This window comes from Podarcis melisellensis (genome assembly GCF_964234715.1).
Source record: "Podarcis melisellensis genome assembly, chromosome: 12".
NCBI classification, from domain to species: Eukaryota; Metazoa; Chordata; class Lepidosauria; order Squamata; family Lacertidae; genus Podarcis; species Podarcis melisellensis.
In genome coordinates this window covers 38,136,942-38,155,822 of record NC_138544.1, presented here as the reverse complement: position 1 = coordinate 38,155,822, position 18,881 = coordinate 38,136,942, and the positions used below count along the sequence as shown (strand labels likewise).

Genomic DNA, 18,881 nt, shown 5'->3' with positions numbered 1-18,881 from the left:
CAACAAATTAAATCACTAAGCACAGTAAAACATCAAACATTAAAAACTCCCTACACCTTCAGATATCTCCTAAAAGTCAGATAGTTGTTTGTTTCCTTGACATCTGACAGGAAGGCATTCCACAGGGCATGACTACCGAGAAGGCCCTCTGCATCCTTCCCTTTATGCAGCTCCTGAAGAGCACCACAGTGTCTTCCTATACAAACAGATAGATGACTTGGAATAGATGGAAGGTGCCAACTTCACAAGAAGCTACCTTCCGAATTCCTGGAAACAGAACTTATCTCAATACTGAACGCCCTTCTCTGTACAATGAATGAAAATAATTTAACAAAAACTATTTGCTTTTAGAAGACCTACTAATTTGTTTTATCAGACCATCTTTAGTATTCTTTTTATTTGTTGCTTACTATACAACACACCAGTACTTAGGTGGTGTCGAACATGCCCTACTCTCAGCTTCAATCAAGAAAGAACAGCCGCAAATCAGTCCAAGTTTGAAAACAGATGATTCAACAATCAAATTAAAGTTGGGTATCTCAACACTAGCATTATGAAGCTGAGTTCAATATTAAAATCTCACATTTCAAAGTAGCAGAAGGGTTATGTTGTTTATATTTATTAAGTAATTTATATCAGAATCCGGCTACAAGCAGATATAAGTACTTAATACAATATATTAGCAGTAGTCGGTGACAGCACTTGGGTAACTTAAGTTTGCATTAGTGCTTTTTCTTTTAACTTGCAGAGCCTTAATGAAATTCAGAGGGAGAAAGCTGCTGACTCAAAAGCTGGCATGTGACATTCCTTACAAGCTTAGGAGATCCCCACTCTAACCCTTAAAAAAATGACGACACTATTGCATTGTTAGTTGGCTTTCAACCAAGCAGCTGCCTTCCAGAAATCTTGTTATAAAGCTGACAAAGAATGCTGATGCACAACATTCCTGATCAGCATCCAGTTGGAACAGATTTCAATCCAATAACTGGTTCTAAATATGCTGAACTAAAAAGCTTTGTTGTGTACAGTGCAGGCTTCCAAACAAAACCGTAAAACAAGAAAGATTGCAAATACTGGGTGCTTTGTAACAGTTTAAAAGAACCAACTCCCTCACAGCTTTTTAAGTCTCTTATTGATTTATTTAAAGCACACACACACAAACACAAACAACAACTAACACCCAAATGTTTTTGCAGAGATACTGAGCTTTAAAAAATAAGTGTCTCTGGTATCCATTCTTACTCCAGGGCATCTTGCTGGAGATCAAAGATGTGCAATTTAAGAGTACTGTAGTAGAACAAGCAAAACATAAGGTCAGTTGTTTATGCAGTGATTAAGACCTCTGTGGAAATCTTGCAAGATATATATTGCCAGCTACAGCAAGCAACTGGAATTTAAATTAGTTAATCTAATACACAAACAAAAAGTATCCAGCTTCTTAGGAAGAGCAAGATGCTATTAGACAAGAAACTGATGCAGAAGGAAAAACAACTGTATAATGCAACAATGCGGCGGGGCAATTTACAGTAAGTGGACATGACGAAAGCTTGGTATAGCAACAGTTAGTGATATTGTCAGTTTCAAGTAGAGTTCCAACAGGACCACCAAGATGTAGTCTTATGTGTAGCTTCTTCCAGGCCCATCTCCCCACTGAACCTCTTGTCTTTATCTTTACTTAAGGTCTCAAAATTTGAACTTTTGTTCTTCTACTGTTATTCTAAGATTATGAATGGAAGAGCTCTTTCTGTTTGCAGCAGGAATAGGAATTCAGAAAATGCTGCCAGGGTGCAGGGCAGGGTAACATTTTCCGCTACCCTCTCCTTCCCCCAGCAACCCCTTTCTCATGATGCTCCAGAATGTCACTAAATGGTGCAGACCACAATTTTGAGGAACAAAGGGGATGCAGGGGGAAATGGCAGAAAATGCCACTGGCCCCCCCCATCCTAGTGGGAGCTTCCTACCAAATGAACTCCACCCACAGGTTGTTCCCACCAGCAGAACTTTAGTTAAGATCTAATCCCAAATTATTATTATTTCCGTTCTTTTACATGCTATTCTGTTTTTAATGTAGTATAAATTCTGTTAACAGAATACAAAACTAAAATATAACATGGTCTATGATAATTTCCTCGTTCAACGCTAAATAAGCTACATGTCATAAACCCAGCTTGAAACATAATATTGTAATAATGAAACAATTTTTATAATGTCTTAAAATATGAGAAAAATAGCTTTTCCCAGGGCAAGAAAAAACATGATTTTCCTGGCAAAGCCTACCCCTAATAAATACCATGCAAACCCTACCATTAAGTTGAAAGTAATCTTCATTTTAGGCAAGCATTATCCAGAAGCAACTTTTGAAAATAGTTTTAAAGGCTTTATTATTTTTATAGCATATCCTCCAGATTGTTGATAATAGGAGGCTGATATTTTTGCGTAGATAGCAATTTAATGTTCGGCAGCTCATTTATATTTATTTTTAAATTGGTGTGCTGCCAAACATGGTTCCTCGGATCCCTCAGGCTGGCTAATACCATATCATAAATATAAGAACAGTACCAATTTAAAATACAGAAACATAATACAAGGGGGTGGGGAACCTATCTGGCAGGTTCCAGAAACATTTAAGTGTGTGTGCCCTTTCTTTAAGACTTCTCTCCCTCCCCTCAAAGCCTGAAGCAGGAAGGATTTCATCAACTATCTAAAAGTAAAAATTGAGCTAGTCATGTTGTAACAAGACTTTTATGACTTGAAAAAGCTCCAGTGGATGGCACTGTGCAGATAAAACAGTGGTGAAGATAGGATTTCTTCACAGACACCACCAAAGAATCTGTGTTCAGCTGAACCTAACTTGACCTTTCCTACACCTTTCTGCACCTCATCATCCAGTTCCTTCATTGTTCTAAATTGCCTTGAATATCTAGAGCACGTCTGACCAGGCCTGATGGAGTCTGCCAACATCTGGAGGTGCACTGGCTACTCCTGTTCTACAGCCATCATGTCCAATACTCAAGCCGGTTCCAGTGGGTGGTAGAAGACCAATCTTGGTCTGCCAAGGGGCCAAATTAACCCATGAAGCTATTTGCCCCAAAACATACCCACCTGTCCACCAGCCAGTGTCACTGGGTAACTGCAGCTGATGGATAGGGGACAGGGTAAAATCCTGCTGAGTACTGTGAATCCTGTAGGCAGGAGGACTACACTCTCTGCTCACCAACTGGAGAGCAGGAAATTCAGTCTTGCTGGGATTTGCTTTGCCAGCACATTCTCTGCAGGGAATGAGCTCAGGAAGCAGACTGCTCCCCGCACTGCCACAGGAATTCCCACCTATCAGTCAACTGACATGTTGTGCCCCCCCCCATCAAAGTTGGGCCCCAGGGGTCGGGGGAAGATAAAGATGTGGCCTATTGAGCTAAGTAGTTATCCACCCCTGAGCTAGAGCTTTGACAGGACAGTCTGCCAAGTGCACCAAAAATGCAGTTTGGAAACCAACTAGATCCATCAACCTTCAGATGAGAACAATCCTTATTAGCCTGCCACATCTGCAAGACTTGACAGATACTCCCAGAGAGTCAACTTTCCATGACAATGGAGTAGTTGCATCCCCCAAACAGCACCCTCTACCCACTAAGACAGTACCCTAATCGATACACATATTCCATGTCAGTAACCACAAGTTCATGGAAGTTAACACCTTATTCATTGTGGTAATACAACAGCAGTGACAAGGCTGAATTGAAAATTCTTGACGTATATGAGCTGCTTTTCCATACAAAGTAGCATGAAGGCAAGACCAACTTGTTTCTTGATGCATATTTTCATCTCTTACACTAGACTCCTACACAGAATAAGAGATAGCTTTGCATCAATAATAATCCACGTCCTATTTCAAGAAAATTATGGTAATGAATCATTAGGCAAATTAAAGCTAGGCTAAGTAAGCAATGCAGACTTTTGCTTTCTTCTAATAAGCACATTTGGGGCTCTTAGCCAAAATTTAAAAATCATGTGTTACTTATTCCCTCTAAAAAGCATTATAGCAAGTAACCTGGCTTGTAAGTTAAAATGAGAGTATAAATATGTTTGTATTAGTGCCATGTTTTTATCTTTTATCCTATTTCTGCTTTTTGTAAGCCACCTCAAAAAGTCTCAAAAAGAGATGGGTCTATAAAATAAAACTTTATCATGGATCCATGGAAAAGGAAAGTAATCACCACGGAAACCCAAATTAAGCCTTCACAAAAATGAAAAAAATTAAGCACAGATAAGTTTCCATGTATTTTAATACAAACAACCTGCATTGGCTCCAAAGTCTAATTCAAAGTGCTGATGACCCTAAATGGTGTGGGTCATGGATACATCTCTTCTTCTACATGAGCCTAGCCACAAGTTTAAAGACCTTCTTCAGGAGCCCTTCTCCATGTGCTCCCTCTATAATGGATGGGTGCAGGGTTGGTCAAGCTAGTGTGTGCTGTGTAGATATTACTGGACTACAAATTTTGCCAACCCTGATCATTAGCCATGCTGGCTTGGGGAGAAGGAAACACCATTTTTAAAGTCATGTGGTATCATCAAGTAGTTGCTTGTCATATTAAGTGTGCCACTTGAGTTAGCAAACCATAGCCACCGAAGGAATTAAATAACCTTCACTGTTCACTTACACTGAATTATTTTTGCATAAAATTAAAGTCTACAATTTATATACAGCCCTCTAGCATGATGCAGTGCTCTCATTCTCCATGTGTAAGAGGAAGATAAGATTTCTCATATACATGCTGCAAGAATAAATACATTTTACAGTGATGAGCACCTAAATTATTAAATATACAAACCCTGAAATACCTAAGTTTCAGAGCTCTTTAGAATAACAGAATATTTATTCATGGGGCTCCAAAAATCTTAACCACACAAGCTATGTTCCAATTTTATCAGTTTATGCAACTGAACTGCAGAAAAAGGAACAAAATCTTTAAATTACTAGAGACTTTTTTTGAAAAGGTAAAAGACTTACCCCCATTATCAGTCCTCTTCAAAGCACCATCCTTATGAGGGCATAATTCGCATCTCTGCAGGAAGGCAAACAGTTATTAAAACAAGAACTAAGGTACCGTTCAAATATTTTCTGTAGTTGACCCATTTCCTATTTGTCTCCTTTCTCATAAATATAGATGCTTTCCTTAAGTTAAAAAACCTCTCTCTAACAGATATCTATGTCTTAAATCACAGCTCAGTATCCAACATTTCACATCCATGGTTTCTATTCATCTATAGCTACTTATGAGAATGGCCATTTCTGGAGCTCAATTTCTAAATTACAGACAAGCCAAACCTCCAGAGCCTTTAAGTTCTGTATTTACAGGAACAACGACACAAATAAGACAACCATGTGTGCTTCTGCATACACACACTGCTCCAAGTGATAGTGCTAAAAGCAACACTGTTGTATCAAAACCCACAAGATAGATCTGTTCTGCGTGAGCCACATAATGTTATGGCCTAAAAGAATCAATACCAACCATTATTGCAAAACTTTATGTTGAAACTGTGATGTTTAGTACAATACTAACCATATCCAGAATTCAAATTAAAGTTGGTTATCTCCACACTAGCATTATGAAGCTAAGATCAAACAACCAATATTAAATTCAATACATTTGAAAGTAGCAGGAGAGTTGTGTCGTTTATATTTATTAAGTAATTTATATCAAAATCCAGTTATATCAAAATCCAGAACTTCAGTTCTCCATAGATGCTTCTTTTTTACTTCATTGCCAATACAGAATTATAAGAAAGCTTTATCAGTACTTGCAAAAGTATCCTCCAAGACTGGAATTAATAATACCCCAAAGAAGTTCATGTGTTGAAGCTAGAGCATTGCAGGCAGACTACAGAGCCAACCTGATTTATCTCTCTTTGGTTTACAGTGTATTCTCACAGTGGGGTGGTGGGTGTCCAAAAATCAGAGAGTAAAACATTTATCAAGATAGCAGAGTACCACACTTCTGGTGGCACAGTGTTTGTGTCTGGCTTCTCTCTCTCTCTCTCCCCTTGTTGCAGGGAGTCAATGGGGAAGAAAATGAAGGTTAGCATTCCCTCACAAGATCCTCTGCCATCCTTTCCCCTCACCAGAAAAAGGTTGTGGTGGTGGGAAACATAACTATGAAGCATGCAGTACAGTATTTCTGCAACTGTTGGCCTCTGAGCAGCACTGAAAATCCTGCCTGGTTCTCTCTGTACTTCCATATTAAAACTAGAACATGAAAAAATCCAGGCAAAGGGGAAAAAATGAATTTCTATGGCTTCCAGCAGATATATGCCCACTGTTAACCTGAGAATGAGAAAGCTTCACCCCCTGCTAAGAATAATACATTTTGAGCAATGCTACCAAGATAAGAACTAGATTAAAACATGCACCCAAGTATTACACACCAATTCAAACTTACCACTCTAGCTGCTCTTTCCTGAGATTCACATTTTCTACAAAACCAAGGTCCAGTAGGTACTTGTACAATTCCATAGCATGCTATTTTGGGAGAAAAGAGCCAAAAAATCATATTAAAAATACATATATTATACAGAAAAATAAGTCCTGCAATACACACATAGGTAAGTGCAAGGGTCATTCTGAGAGTACATTTGCAAACTGGAGAAACTGTTGCAGGCACCACACATACATTTCAACCAAGCACACACCACAATGTATTCTACTGGCTACCACAGAATGTTTCTTTCAAGTCTAACTTCAACAGGGGGAGAGGTGGAAGAGAGGATGTTGTGGGAGCCCTAGGTCAATGGGTAAATAAATTTTATTTCATCTGTCTAAAAATCACAGGTTATCAGTTTATTTTAGGGTTGTGCATTGGATTCAGAAGAACCCCAAGCTAAAATTTGATGCCTCAGTAGTATTGTAAGCTTACCTAGGTAAGGACAGGACCTGTGCAAGTCTGCACCAGTTAAAGCAGGGACCCTAAACAACTTAATATTGACTCAGTGATAGACATTTTAAAAATGCTGCAGACAAGTGTCTACTAAAACTGAAGATAAGCTTCTACGCTTACCACACAAGTTAAATGCCAAATCGTGAGGTGAAAGGGCAACAGGTACACTACAAAATTGAAATTTAGCTCGCCAAGCTTAGGAAAGACGTCAGTATAGAATGGGATAGCTTCTTCACAAAAAGTCTAGCTTGTAATCACAAAGCAAATCCCTTTTAGTTATTCCTATGCCAAAATCAATTTTTATAAGGTGTATCCCACCTACCTGCCTGCAGGGTTCAAAATTAGCAGGGCACCAGGCACATTTTGCAACTACAGATTCTCCATTTGCGAGCACCTCAGAAAGCCTAGGTGCCATTTTTTGCGCCTGGCTGACACTTAAGGATCACTGAAATGTATGTGCTTTGAAGCCTCAAAGTATATGTTAAGGATAGACAATCCTTAACTACTTAAGAAGTTTAACAATAAAGAGTAGAGTGTTTGGAAAACCGAAGTATAGTACCAATATTTTTATTTCAACACCAAATTAAACATGTATTAACAATTTCCTGCTAAAAATGTGATATTAAAAATATGTCTCTTATGCTTATCAAAATAATAACTTAAAAGTGTTGCTGACCCCCACCCCACCCCACCCCGACATTCTGTTTTGGCACCCAAAACCCAGGTCTCAGAAGCCATTTAGCTCCTAGCTTTTCTATCCTAACTTCTAACACTGCTTGCCTGTAATTTAGCAAGCATTATCCACTCTACAAGGGACACAGGTGGCGCTGTGGGTTAAACCACAGAGCCTAGGACTTGCTGATCAGAAGGTCGGCGGTTCAAATCCCCGCAACAGGGTGAGCTCCCGTTGCTCAGTCCCTGCTCCTGCCAACCTAGCAGTTTGAAAGCACGTCAAAGTGCAAGTAGATAAATAGGTACTGCTTTGGCAGGAAGGTAAACGGCGTTTCCGTGAGCTGCTCTGGTTCGCCAGAAGTGGCTTAGTCATGCTGGCCACATGACCCAGAAGCCGTACGCCGGCTCCCTTGGCCAATAAAGCGAGATGGGTGCCGCAATCCCAGAGTCAGTCATGACTGGACCTAATGGTCAGAGGTCCCTTTACCTTTACTATCCACTCTACAGGGACCTAGTATGCCTACAGAATTTGTTAACTTCTGTCAAAAGTCGGGGGGAGTGTCTCTCTTTTTTTGCGCATTCATGAATGAAGGGAGAAACATGTGGACTAGGACAAACCTACAGAGCTTCTTGAACCAAGGCTGGCTGTTTCCTATAGTATCAAATCTTGTGGTCTAAATGTGCATGCAGACACACACAACATACACGCACCAAAAAGACCGGATTCAGTCAAGTATGGTAAAGAAAGAAAATTCTACTAATTTCAAAAGGCATTTACAGCCAAATGAGTTTATAACCGACGCTTGCACCATTCTGGGTGCAATCCACATCCTATTGAAAGCAAAGACAGAACTACCATTGTTTCCAATTACACAAATTGCATTTTTTTGTGTTACAAATAAAAACATTGTATAAAAACAGCCTTGCAGAGCAGACTGCCAAATTTAACAACAACATGTAGGTGTCACTATAAAAACACTATCCAAAAACATAAGGAGAGTCATTTTTACACTCAAAAGTATGTCCATTTCTAACCAGTACTCTTGTTATCTAATATACCACAACAGAGGATATGTGCAGCATTATCACAGAAGAAAGCACATTAGCCCAAAGATGCAGTCTCATCTTGAACCTGAATTCTTGTTTAACAATGGCTGCACTCACACATAATAAGCCAAGAACTGTGGCTAAACAACCCATGTTGTATGTGCCCAGTTACTTCTGTTTCACTCCATGCTTCCTGCGAGTGCAAAACCCGAGAAAAGGAGAGTTAGCATTATATCCAAACCCAGGATCATTAAACCTTGGCTTAAAATTGACTTAGGTTTGGTTCAAGATACATGGTTTACAGACCTGGCTTGTTAGGGAGAAACAACCCTCGATCCCAGGTTTGGAAGTAATGCTAAGTTAACCCTTCCTAGTTTGTTTACTTGCTCATGCAAAAGGAGAAACTAAGTGACAGCAATCAGCCTGCATGCACTAGCATAAACCTCCTGCACAGTATGGTGTATAAGCCAAGGTTTTTAGCTTACAATTATATGTTAAATGTGGCCACTGAATCACTGGCACTTGAAGGCGTTCACCCTTATGTGCCTGATCTTTTCCATGACTCCTCTCTAGTTTCACACTTTGCTGGAGATAAAGCCTCCCCCAATTAGACCCAAATCTGAAGTCTAAAGTTAAATAATCCATTTGACCTTGCATACCTAAGCTCCTGTTTGTGCTTCTCAGCCTGCCATCTCTTGTGACCTGCCTCCTGGTATGCCTTTTACTCTTTCCACAGTTCCTGCTCCCAGTCCTTCTGAATAATCTACCCAGCTGTGACCTTGGCTACTATAAGTTATGATGTTGGTTCTTCTTTTGCATGTACGGTATAAACTGACTGCACTGTCTCTCTTCTGACTCCTGAGGTCTGGTTCCTCTTTATGCTTTGTGCCTTAGACTTTTTTCATGGTTCCTGATCTCTCTCTTGTCTGGCTCTCATTCCATGGCTCCTCAAAACCTGCTGTTTGTAGACTCTGCATATCCATCCAGAGCTCTAATTCTGCAGCAACAAGCTTATCAGGTGTAAACCCAATGAAAACACCCATCCCTACAACAAAGTGCTCACCAACTGCAGCACTCTGTACTCATTCCCATAGGCATTTGGGCCAAAAGTGTAATTTCCCCCATATTGGGAAGTGTGCCAGGGACAGTCTCTTCTGGTCTTAAATGGCCCAAGAGGCAGATGAGCTATTTCAGATTCCAAGAAAGACTGCAGAAGCAGCAGGAGGGGACAAGTGAGAGAAATACAATAGAAAACACCCATGTACTGCTCCAGAGAACAAGGAAATTAAACATTTTACAGTCCTTATCATGTCTATCTACTCAGGCAATGTGAATAACCCTGCACACCTGTGCAGTCCCATCCTGATTAATGAAACTTAAGAAGTCAAATCTATGCTCAAGTACATATTATTATCCCTGACATTTATTTATATAGCACCATCAATGCACATGGCGCTTTATACAATTAAAGTGAGAAATTATGGAGCTCAAAACAGGTATATGTACTCAAAACTGCCTTCCATCAGCATTTGCCAATGCTGGTTATACCTTTTATACTTGCTCTTAAGCCTCAACAATTTGCCCTCACATGATTTATGATGAAATGCTACATATGTGCAAGTCTCTCTAAATCCATGTGTCACAGGCATGACTGAGCTTAGGAATTAATATTGCAGAGACCACTGTGCAAACAGATCAACTAGCCCAAGGCTTTATATAGTCCAGAATTCAACGGCATCATAAAGCTAAATACCCTGAATATGTGCACAAGCAGAGAGCATGTAACAAAACTAAGTTGGAACAGCGGATCGTATAGAATTCTACTTGAGAATTCATTAGTGCATCAGATCAGCACTATATCTCTGGATAGCTTGAGTTATACAGCACACAGTATGATCTTATGTGTATTTACTTGGAAGTTAAATTGCATGGATTAAACTGGGTTTATTTCCAGATATGTATGCATGAGATGGGGCCTTAGATACACTTTGCAGTGTAGGCTGAAGCTCCCAACCAACCACAACTGCAGTGGCTCCTGCATCTGAATTAATAAAAATATTGGGTGTATTGGGAATGTTTTCCAAAACAGAGCCAAATAATTCTATCACCTAATTAGCCAAAGTGATTTCAGAAATTTTGGAAAATGGTGTTGTCAGCATGTCCAAAAAGATGGAATAAACCTCATGATGCCTCTAACTAGAACAAAAAAGAAAATACAGGGTCTCTCTTAATACATAAGTTGTGCAAAAGTAACTGGCTTTCTTAAAGCAAATTTCCATGCTAGCACCCCTCTCCTTTCCTTATCTAGAAGAAAATGTTTATGTCCTACTCCATTTACTCCTCAGTGTTAGGACACCATCAGACGCCATGCTTAGTCTCTGTGTCCTAGGCTGCCATTACATAAACAAAGAGGGTTAGTTACTTTAGAGGAAGGGGATACTTATTTCTGTACTGTTCACATACTTTTCATGTGTAAGTACATTCCCCACAAGGAGAACCAATTCAAATGGAATAACTATTCAGGTGAAGATTGCTCTGGTTTCCCTTTTTAAGGTGTCATCTCACGTTATTTCTGCAGCTCTACAAAAGTCTCCCACAATTTCAGATTCCTTTACTTAACATGCTGTCACTGAAGATTGGAGCACTAAAGGAATGACAGCTGTTTCTCGCTACTGTCCTGCTGCACAGTCACCTTGCTTCTAGGTCCCCTGGGGAAATAGCAGCTACTACAGGAAGAGGGGGGCCCTAAGCTGTTTCTTCTCCACGGATGTCTAGCTCCCTCCAACAGGTTTATTGGTACACATGAAATCAATAATAGAAGTTTGGGAGTGAAGTTTTCCCAGGTAAAGCTTTCCTGAAATATAAAAGAAATAGTACTTTGATTTTCCCACAGTATATTAATAGTATTTAATCTAATTTCCATAGAGAGAGCCAAGTCTTATTGCAAATAACTTTGAGGACCCTAGTGCAGACCCAAACAATGATATAACAAAACAGACATTTGCAGCTATTTTTCAGATAATGTAAATTATATGTGCATTTACTTGGGAGTAAACCCCACTGAACTAAATGGGATTTACTCTGAAAAAACATGCACAGGATCAAGCTTTCTGGTGCTTTTTCAGAATCAAATTACACACCTAGAGTGCAACTGTGATTTAAAAGCAAAACAAATACACTAATCAATATTAGTCTCACATGAGTACTTTTGTACTGTAACTCCTCCTATAAGTCTCCCTATTCCACTTTCAATTTCTTACTTACTTCCTATTTCCCATTCTCAGACTATGTCTTAAAGATTTTGCAAACTCATAACCACATCAACAGAAGAAAAAGCTGGGTTAGCTGCATGTGTGGGAAACTGAATAAGAGCACAGATGCCACAGTCTCTCACTTTCATTAAAAACTGAGACTTACTATAAATATAGATATCAATTTCAGTTTACGGAGTACAGAGGATTCCACAAACAATATACTGTAGGGTGCACGTAAACTAAGGTTTTTCTGCAATCCAATAGTCATGCTGAAAGGGGATGGGGCACATCTGCACCACTTTGTAATAGGTCACCATCTGCGGCCCATTTCCTGGTTGCTCACATGAAATCTCATACCTCTAAACACGCATAAGCTTTTGTGAAATGAGAGGGGAGCTGAAGTTTCACATTGCCCCTTGACTTGGACAATGTCCCATCCCTCCTCTTTCTCTAGGACAGGCATCTATTCACCTAGACACCTTGACCCCTTTTTCAATGCACCGAATCAAACACATAGGTACACAGTTGCAATTCTAAAGATTTGGCATTTGCTGTAACAAATAATAGTAAGCCCAGACATGAAATTCTAGAAAAAGTACATGCATGCACACTGGAAACATAAAAAGATTAGTTCCAAGGTGTCACCCTTCGGGTGGAAGAGAATTCCTGAAGATTTTCTTGATAGACAAGTTCACATGAAGGAATGACAGTTTATTCCATTCCCCAGTGCTCCTTCTGACTAGTCACAAACTATGTAGCCCTGCAGCCACCTCTCACAAATAGGATTAAAAAACAATCTGGATCAGCTGGATCTTTTGTACTATCATGCATGTACTCGCATACTCTAAGTTACGACCGCAACAGTAACATATTCCAGACGTAAAGGAAACTCATACAGATCATCAGAGACAAGCAGAGACACACTGTGCTCATTATAGCAAGCAAAACAGCAACACAGCCACTCAGCTGGGCACCAGCCAACTGCTCTCCCTCCACTAATCCTAACAAATCTACCATCAAAGGATAAGTCAGTAAACGGTGCCCCTTTCCTCCCCTCCCCCAACACTCTCCTACCACAAACAGGAAGTCTCCTCATCCAGCAGACACCATCCAGCCAAAGGACGCTCCGGCAGAGGCAGTCGGGAGGAAAGGGGCAGTCACATGACAGCTAACTCTCTCCCTTTGACAAACACGTTTTCTGGCTTCTTACCTAGGTTTAGGAGACAGGAGGAGGAGCAAGACTTTTCGAGGACGTGCCAAAAAGTGCAAAGGGATATCGACGGAGCAGGCAGGGGCAATTTTGCTAAAAGCAAAAAAGCGCACGTTGCCCATACTCTCTTAAGCTCCCGTCGAAGTGTTTTGATACTGCCTTTCCCTTCCTGCCTCCTTTCACTACTAAGGGCGGAGGAAGGAAGGAAGGGCAGGCACTCACTCACACAGGATGAGGAAGTAACGACTAGGGCGACACACGCAACTTACTCGTTCACACACAAGGATAGAACACCTTGTTTCTGACATTGCTGGCCACCCCTCCTCCAAAAGCACATGCCCGGCCGCCCTCAGCATCGGGCCCGCCTCCTTGAGTTTTAAGCACCCACGAACACAGCCAGCAACAGAGTTAACAGGAGGCAGGGGGACGGGGGGAAGGCGACCCACGCCTGCAAGCAAGGAGGGGAAAGACGTGGATGGCGCACTCCATAAAGTGGTGACTTGTGACGCGTGTGTGAAAGACAGAGAAGAGACATGGGGGGGGGGAGGAAAAAGAGACGCCTCCGAAAGCAGCCCCCCGGCCCTCTCTCTCTCTGTGTCTTTACCCCCCACCCCCCCACCACCCAAGAGAGGTTGGCCGAAGCAGGCCCGTCTCACTCACCTTGATGCACTGCGACATTGCAGCCATGCCCGTCGCAGTAAACCAGCGGATTCTCGGCCCAGCCCCTCTCGTCGGAGCAAACGCAGCAGCCGCCGATCATCTCCTTCATACTATTGGAGAACTCACCCTCCAGTGACACAGGCAGCAACAGCGGCTCGCTAGAGACCATCTAAGGGTTAAAAACACCGTCAGCACGACACCCCCCGGCACCGGAGAGACCCCGGCCGCCGCCGCCGCCGCCTCAGTTCTTGCCCCGCAGCACTCCGCCTTCAGTCGCTCAGCCACCGCCGCCGCCAGTACCGCCTCCATAGCAGGGACGTGGGACCCATGGCCGCTGGTGGCAGCGGCGGCGGCGGCAGCAGCAACAGCAACAACAGCCGAGCGGCGGATAAGGGGCTCCTTCCAAGTTCCTCGCTGGGCGCCGGCTCGGCCGGGCAGGTACCCAGTCCGTCTTGGGAGATCTCCAGCAAGGAATGAAGGGCTTGCTGGCAGCGGCAACAGTCCTGCGAGCCGCACGGACTGGGGGGGGGGGCGGAGAGAGAGAGAGAAGGCGAGGGAGAGAGAGACAGCAACGCGAAAAAGGCAACAGAAGCAGGGGCCTGCTGCACGCAGGCGCACTGCAACGCCTCCTAGGCGAAGGCCCCGCGACGCGGCAGCAGCAGCAGCAGCCTTCGCTCTCTCGCTTTTCCTCCTCCTTTTCCCCCCGCGGTGGCTCATGGGCCGACAGCAGAACACGAGCTCGCTGGGCGAAGTTCTGCGTCGCGCGCTGCCCTGCTGGCTCTCAACCGTTTTTTGTTTTTTTGAGCGGGTGCCCAGTCAGAGCGTGCGCGTGACGGGGGCGGTCGAGGTTGGGGGGGGGTGTCCCCTGGGGCGGAGGGCCAAGTGACAAATATACACTCCCGCTGCCGGGCTCCTCCTGCCTTGAGGGACTCGTGCTCTTGTGTGTGGTGCGAGTGCCAAACTAGGCCCGGCCCGAGCCGTGCGCCTCCTCTCTTACACGTGTTCAACTTATCATACAACGATGGCATCACACACTCTTCTCTTCCCGAGGGATCCCAGCGCCGCCCGCGCGCGTGTTTTTCGTCAGTCTCTCTTTATTTCCCTCAGGCCGCTGTGACACCTTGAGGAGCAGCGGGATTTATACTTTCCCGCTCCTCGCTCCGTCACACGCACCGCATCCTCTCGTGTGTTTACGAGGCCAGGCAGCTGAAACAGCTGGGCAGAGTCAAAAGCCTGAGTGAAACAAAAACGATTGCGATCACCTAGCCTGGCCCTAGAAATTTGATCAGTTTAGGATGGCGGCCGGGCGGGAGGGTGTGCACGCACACATGCGACCTGCACTTCTGCAACAGGCTCTTCTTCTTTTGCATTTCAAGGGATGTTGCATTCCGTTTCTCTGTTCTTGGCTGATGCGGCGGGTTTCCTCTTCCACCCTGATGATCCCAAACTCCTGGAACAGGAATTCCTTTCAGGGGCACTTCCTTCCTGCTTTAAGGGTCCCCAGCCTCAATTTCGGATTGCTAGGTAATCCTTCCAAAATTCCCCCTCTTAACTTGTTTGAATGTGCTGCATTTCCAATATATATCGTGTCTATGAACCACAATGGGCACCGTGGCATCTAAAAATACCATTTTATGGTGACAAACTATCCCAAGTACTCTCTGGAATTCTTTGTTTTTATAGAAACAGCGTCTTAATCTCTCTGTGTGCACATACATACTACTTAGTCAAACTCTATTACCCTAGTTGCTATAAAACACGGGTAATATAGCTATATCCCTTTGGAATTCGGTTTCTCTTGCATCACTTTAGATGCAAGGGCAGAACTGATACATTTCCACTTTTCTGTTTGGCTAACCTAGAGACCACTGCACAAATCCTGCAGAAATGCTCATGTTCTCCTTACCTTCATCCTGGCCTCGCCATATCTTTTAGTACCATGCATGCAGAGGTCTTTCTGCATGGCTGTTGTAAAAACTAGAATTGAGCAGACAACACAACCAGGGAAAAGACAGGCTGCCTTATCCCTTTAGAAATATGCACATCCCCCTAAACTTAGATGTTTTTGTTATCTAGATTAATTTAAAAGGACATGTTTTCCAGATTTTGATCAATGATTGTTGGGTTTGCTTTTATATATTTCAAAAAGCAGAGTAAAAAAACGAGATGGTTCAGGTTATCAGAATCCCAAGCTTTTCAATTATCCACTATAAGCAGGTAGAACTGTAGCAGAAGGAACTAATTGTGGCTACTGTTAAGACTGAAAGGAGATTAAATGCAGCTTTGCAAAATTCTCCTCCTCCACTAGCCCCAGGGCTGCTACTTTTGTGAAGGAGAAGGTGAAGGGAAAGCCTTACAAGTAAAATACCATTGATTTTTCCCTATTATCATGCTAAAGTGACTTTATGCATAGACTGGTAAAATTGTATGATTTTGCAAGACTGCATTATTGCCTGACATGAAGACAATTTAAATCAAGTGTACAGTATTAAACCATCTGTATTGTCCTAAGTGTGTGTGTGTGTGTGTGTGTGTGTGTGTGTGTGTTTTAGAAGTTGTGAAATAAAGAACAGTTTAACACATCTGCAGATATGTGGGCTTGTGAAGAGCTGCTGTTTAAAGAGAGAGGAGATGTGCAGAACTATTCTCCTTTGGGATATCAGAGCCTGCAGTTTATGAGAGGGATATCTTGGGTCAGTTTTTGCTGTCCTTTAAAGTCTGAAGTGAAATTTTCTAGATAGAGGAGGAAGGACAGGGAGAGGGAGTGGTGAGTGTCATTTCCTACAGAAGGCATAGCTGAGCACTTCGATTAACATAACAGGGTCATTGGAGTGTTTGTGATCTGCCAAATATTCATCTGTATGCTGCATGGCAATATCCCCCCAAAGTCCAGTTTTAGCATTTTGAGGCAATAACTTTTGACATACCATACAAAAATGCTTCACAAAGTGCCTGTATTTCCATGTGCCTGCTACAGCAAAGAAAAAAAAATATGTAGAATGGAGAGCGATATTTAAAATCCTAGAGCCTAAGTACAAAAACATGTATTGCCTTTCAATCATGTGTATTATCTTTCAGTCCTTCAAAGATATGGAAATTAGAAGTATATTGTGTAATTTATTAATTTCCTTATGTTCTGAAAGCTACATTATTATTTAAATAAAATTATTTAAAGGATTAGATTCCACTTTAATAACTGTGTTCCTATCAAACCAAACTACTGTTTTAACTAATTCAGACTTTAAAACCATACATGCTTACTTGGAAGTAAGCCCTACTGAACACAGTGGGACTTATTGTAAGAAAAAAAATATAGGATTGCACTGTCAACTCTATTGACCCATATACACCTAAATTATTCAAAAATTAGCCTGTTCCTATGCAAATTTACTCATGAGTAAGCCTCACTATTACATGGGTCTTCCTTGAAAGTGTAGATAGGGTTGCAGCTTTAAATGAGTTGTGGATCTGAGTGAAGAGTATTTCAAAGCTATTTTTGCTTATTTCAGGAAAATGATATCTAAGTTCTAAAAAGTATTCCCAGTGATATTGTTAACCCCAGCATTAGAACTGTGGCCTAAATTGAACTCTAGTTTGTAGACAGTTTGTTGCTACCTTACAGACTAATTTAATTCTTGTTTCTTCATTGCCCTTTTCATTGGAAATTTCCCATACACACTATATGCCTTTTAATGGAGACCAAATAAAATGTTTTATTTAAACATAAATCATTCCTCATATTTATTCTTTTTTAATGGAGACCAAAAGAACTAAATAGATACCAACCACTTCACTACAAAGTAGACCCAGAGTGACTGAAGCAGCATTATTCATCAAGTCAGTCTACATCTACTAGGAACTATTGTGGGAGACTGAATAAATACAGATAGGTGCACTGACAGATGGAGTTGGACTTTAAGGTAGCAAAGGGAGGGTGAATGTCAGGGATGCTGAGGACTTGGAAATTTCAGAATTAAATAGCACCAAGGTTCTGCTGTTTAGCAAAGCATACAATGGACAAGAAACCTAAGGGATACAGTACTCTGGAAAAGTACATTGTAATACAATTGCAGCCTATGTTTCCTTCCAGTTTGTAAAAGCTTTGGACATATTTTTTCTTTTGAACACTATTAAGCTTCATATAGTTCATTTTTCACATTCAGTATCATTTAAAATTTGGCCCTTCCTAGAATGTAAGGCAATGTCAACTGAAAATCATGCTAAAAGAACTGCCCAAACTAAAATGTATATGTTAGAAATGTATTTTGCAAAACCTTTGGATGCATTTTGAACAAATCTCTTTTTTAAAGTCTATATGCTGTATATTAACAGAATGATCAACATAAAACTTTGATTTTGGCACAAAACCCCCCAGAGTAAATTGTATTGCACTATAATAATACATTAAACTTTATTTTAAATTGATTGTACTAACTTTAGTTTCATTTAAGGAATTGAAATATATAGACTGAAAGAGGGACTATGATCCTATTTTAAAACATTGCAGGGAACTTGATGACAAAATGTAGATAGCCTCTTGGTGGTTTTGTAAAACAATGCATTTGGAAAGAACCATTGAAATGCAAAATAGGAAGAGAAAGGCTTTACGACAATGTACTACACACATAGTAAGCCATTAACATCCATATGATATGAATGTGGAAACCTTTTGCATCCTATTCCTAAGCACACTACTTGAGGCAAGTTTGAAATCAATGAGATTTACTTTCAAGTTACGGTTTTTAAGTTGGGGTGTTAGGGTGTGTTTTCAGGAATAGATGTAAAGGCTGATGATAGGGGGAAATGTTTTTGAATTCACAGCTTTTTCAGACTCAGAGATAGAAATACAGTATGCCTATTATAAAAGGAAAGCAGGCAAAGATTGAATTACTCTGTATTTCAAATTGGTAGTTTTTTAAAAGATACAATGTAGACAACAAATCAATCCACATATTTTAAAGGTACATGTAATTGTCTACTATTTTATAACTTTGTTTTAAGCTGCAATCCTATACACACTTACCTGGGAGTAGGTGGCATTGAACTCCATAAGATGTACTTCTAGGTTTTCATGTTATTTACTTTTATTTTAAATAGGAA

At 41.3% G+C, this 18,881-nt stretch overlaps 1 protein-coding gene across 1 annotated transcript in view; it reads right to left on the bottom strand.

Moving 5' to 3' along the window:
• Positions 1-14,534, bottom strand: part of MLLT10 (MLLT10 histone lysine methyltransferase DOT1L cofactor) — a 102,987-nt gene extending 88,453 nt beyond the window's left edge. The window contains exons 1-3 of the mRNA XM_081882779.1: positions 13,782-14,534; positions 6,444-6,523; positions 5,012-5,066 (exon numbers count right to left, since the gene is read on the bottom strand). Coding sequence (XP_081738905.1) covers positions 5,012-5,066; positions 6,444-6,523; positions 13,782-13,950 — 304 coding nt within the window. The 5' untranslated portion in view covers positions 13,951-14,534. The remainder of the gene's footprint in view (positions 1-5,011; positions 5,067-6,443; positions 6,524-13,781) is intronic.
• Between the last annotated feature and the right edge of the window lie 4,347 nt (positions 14,535-18,881).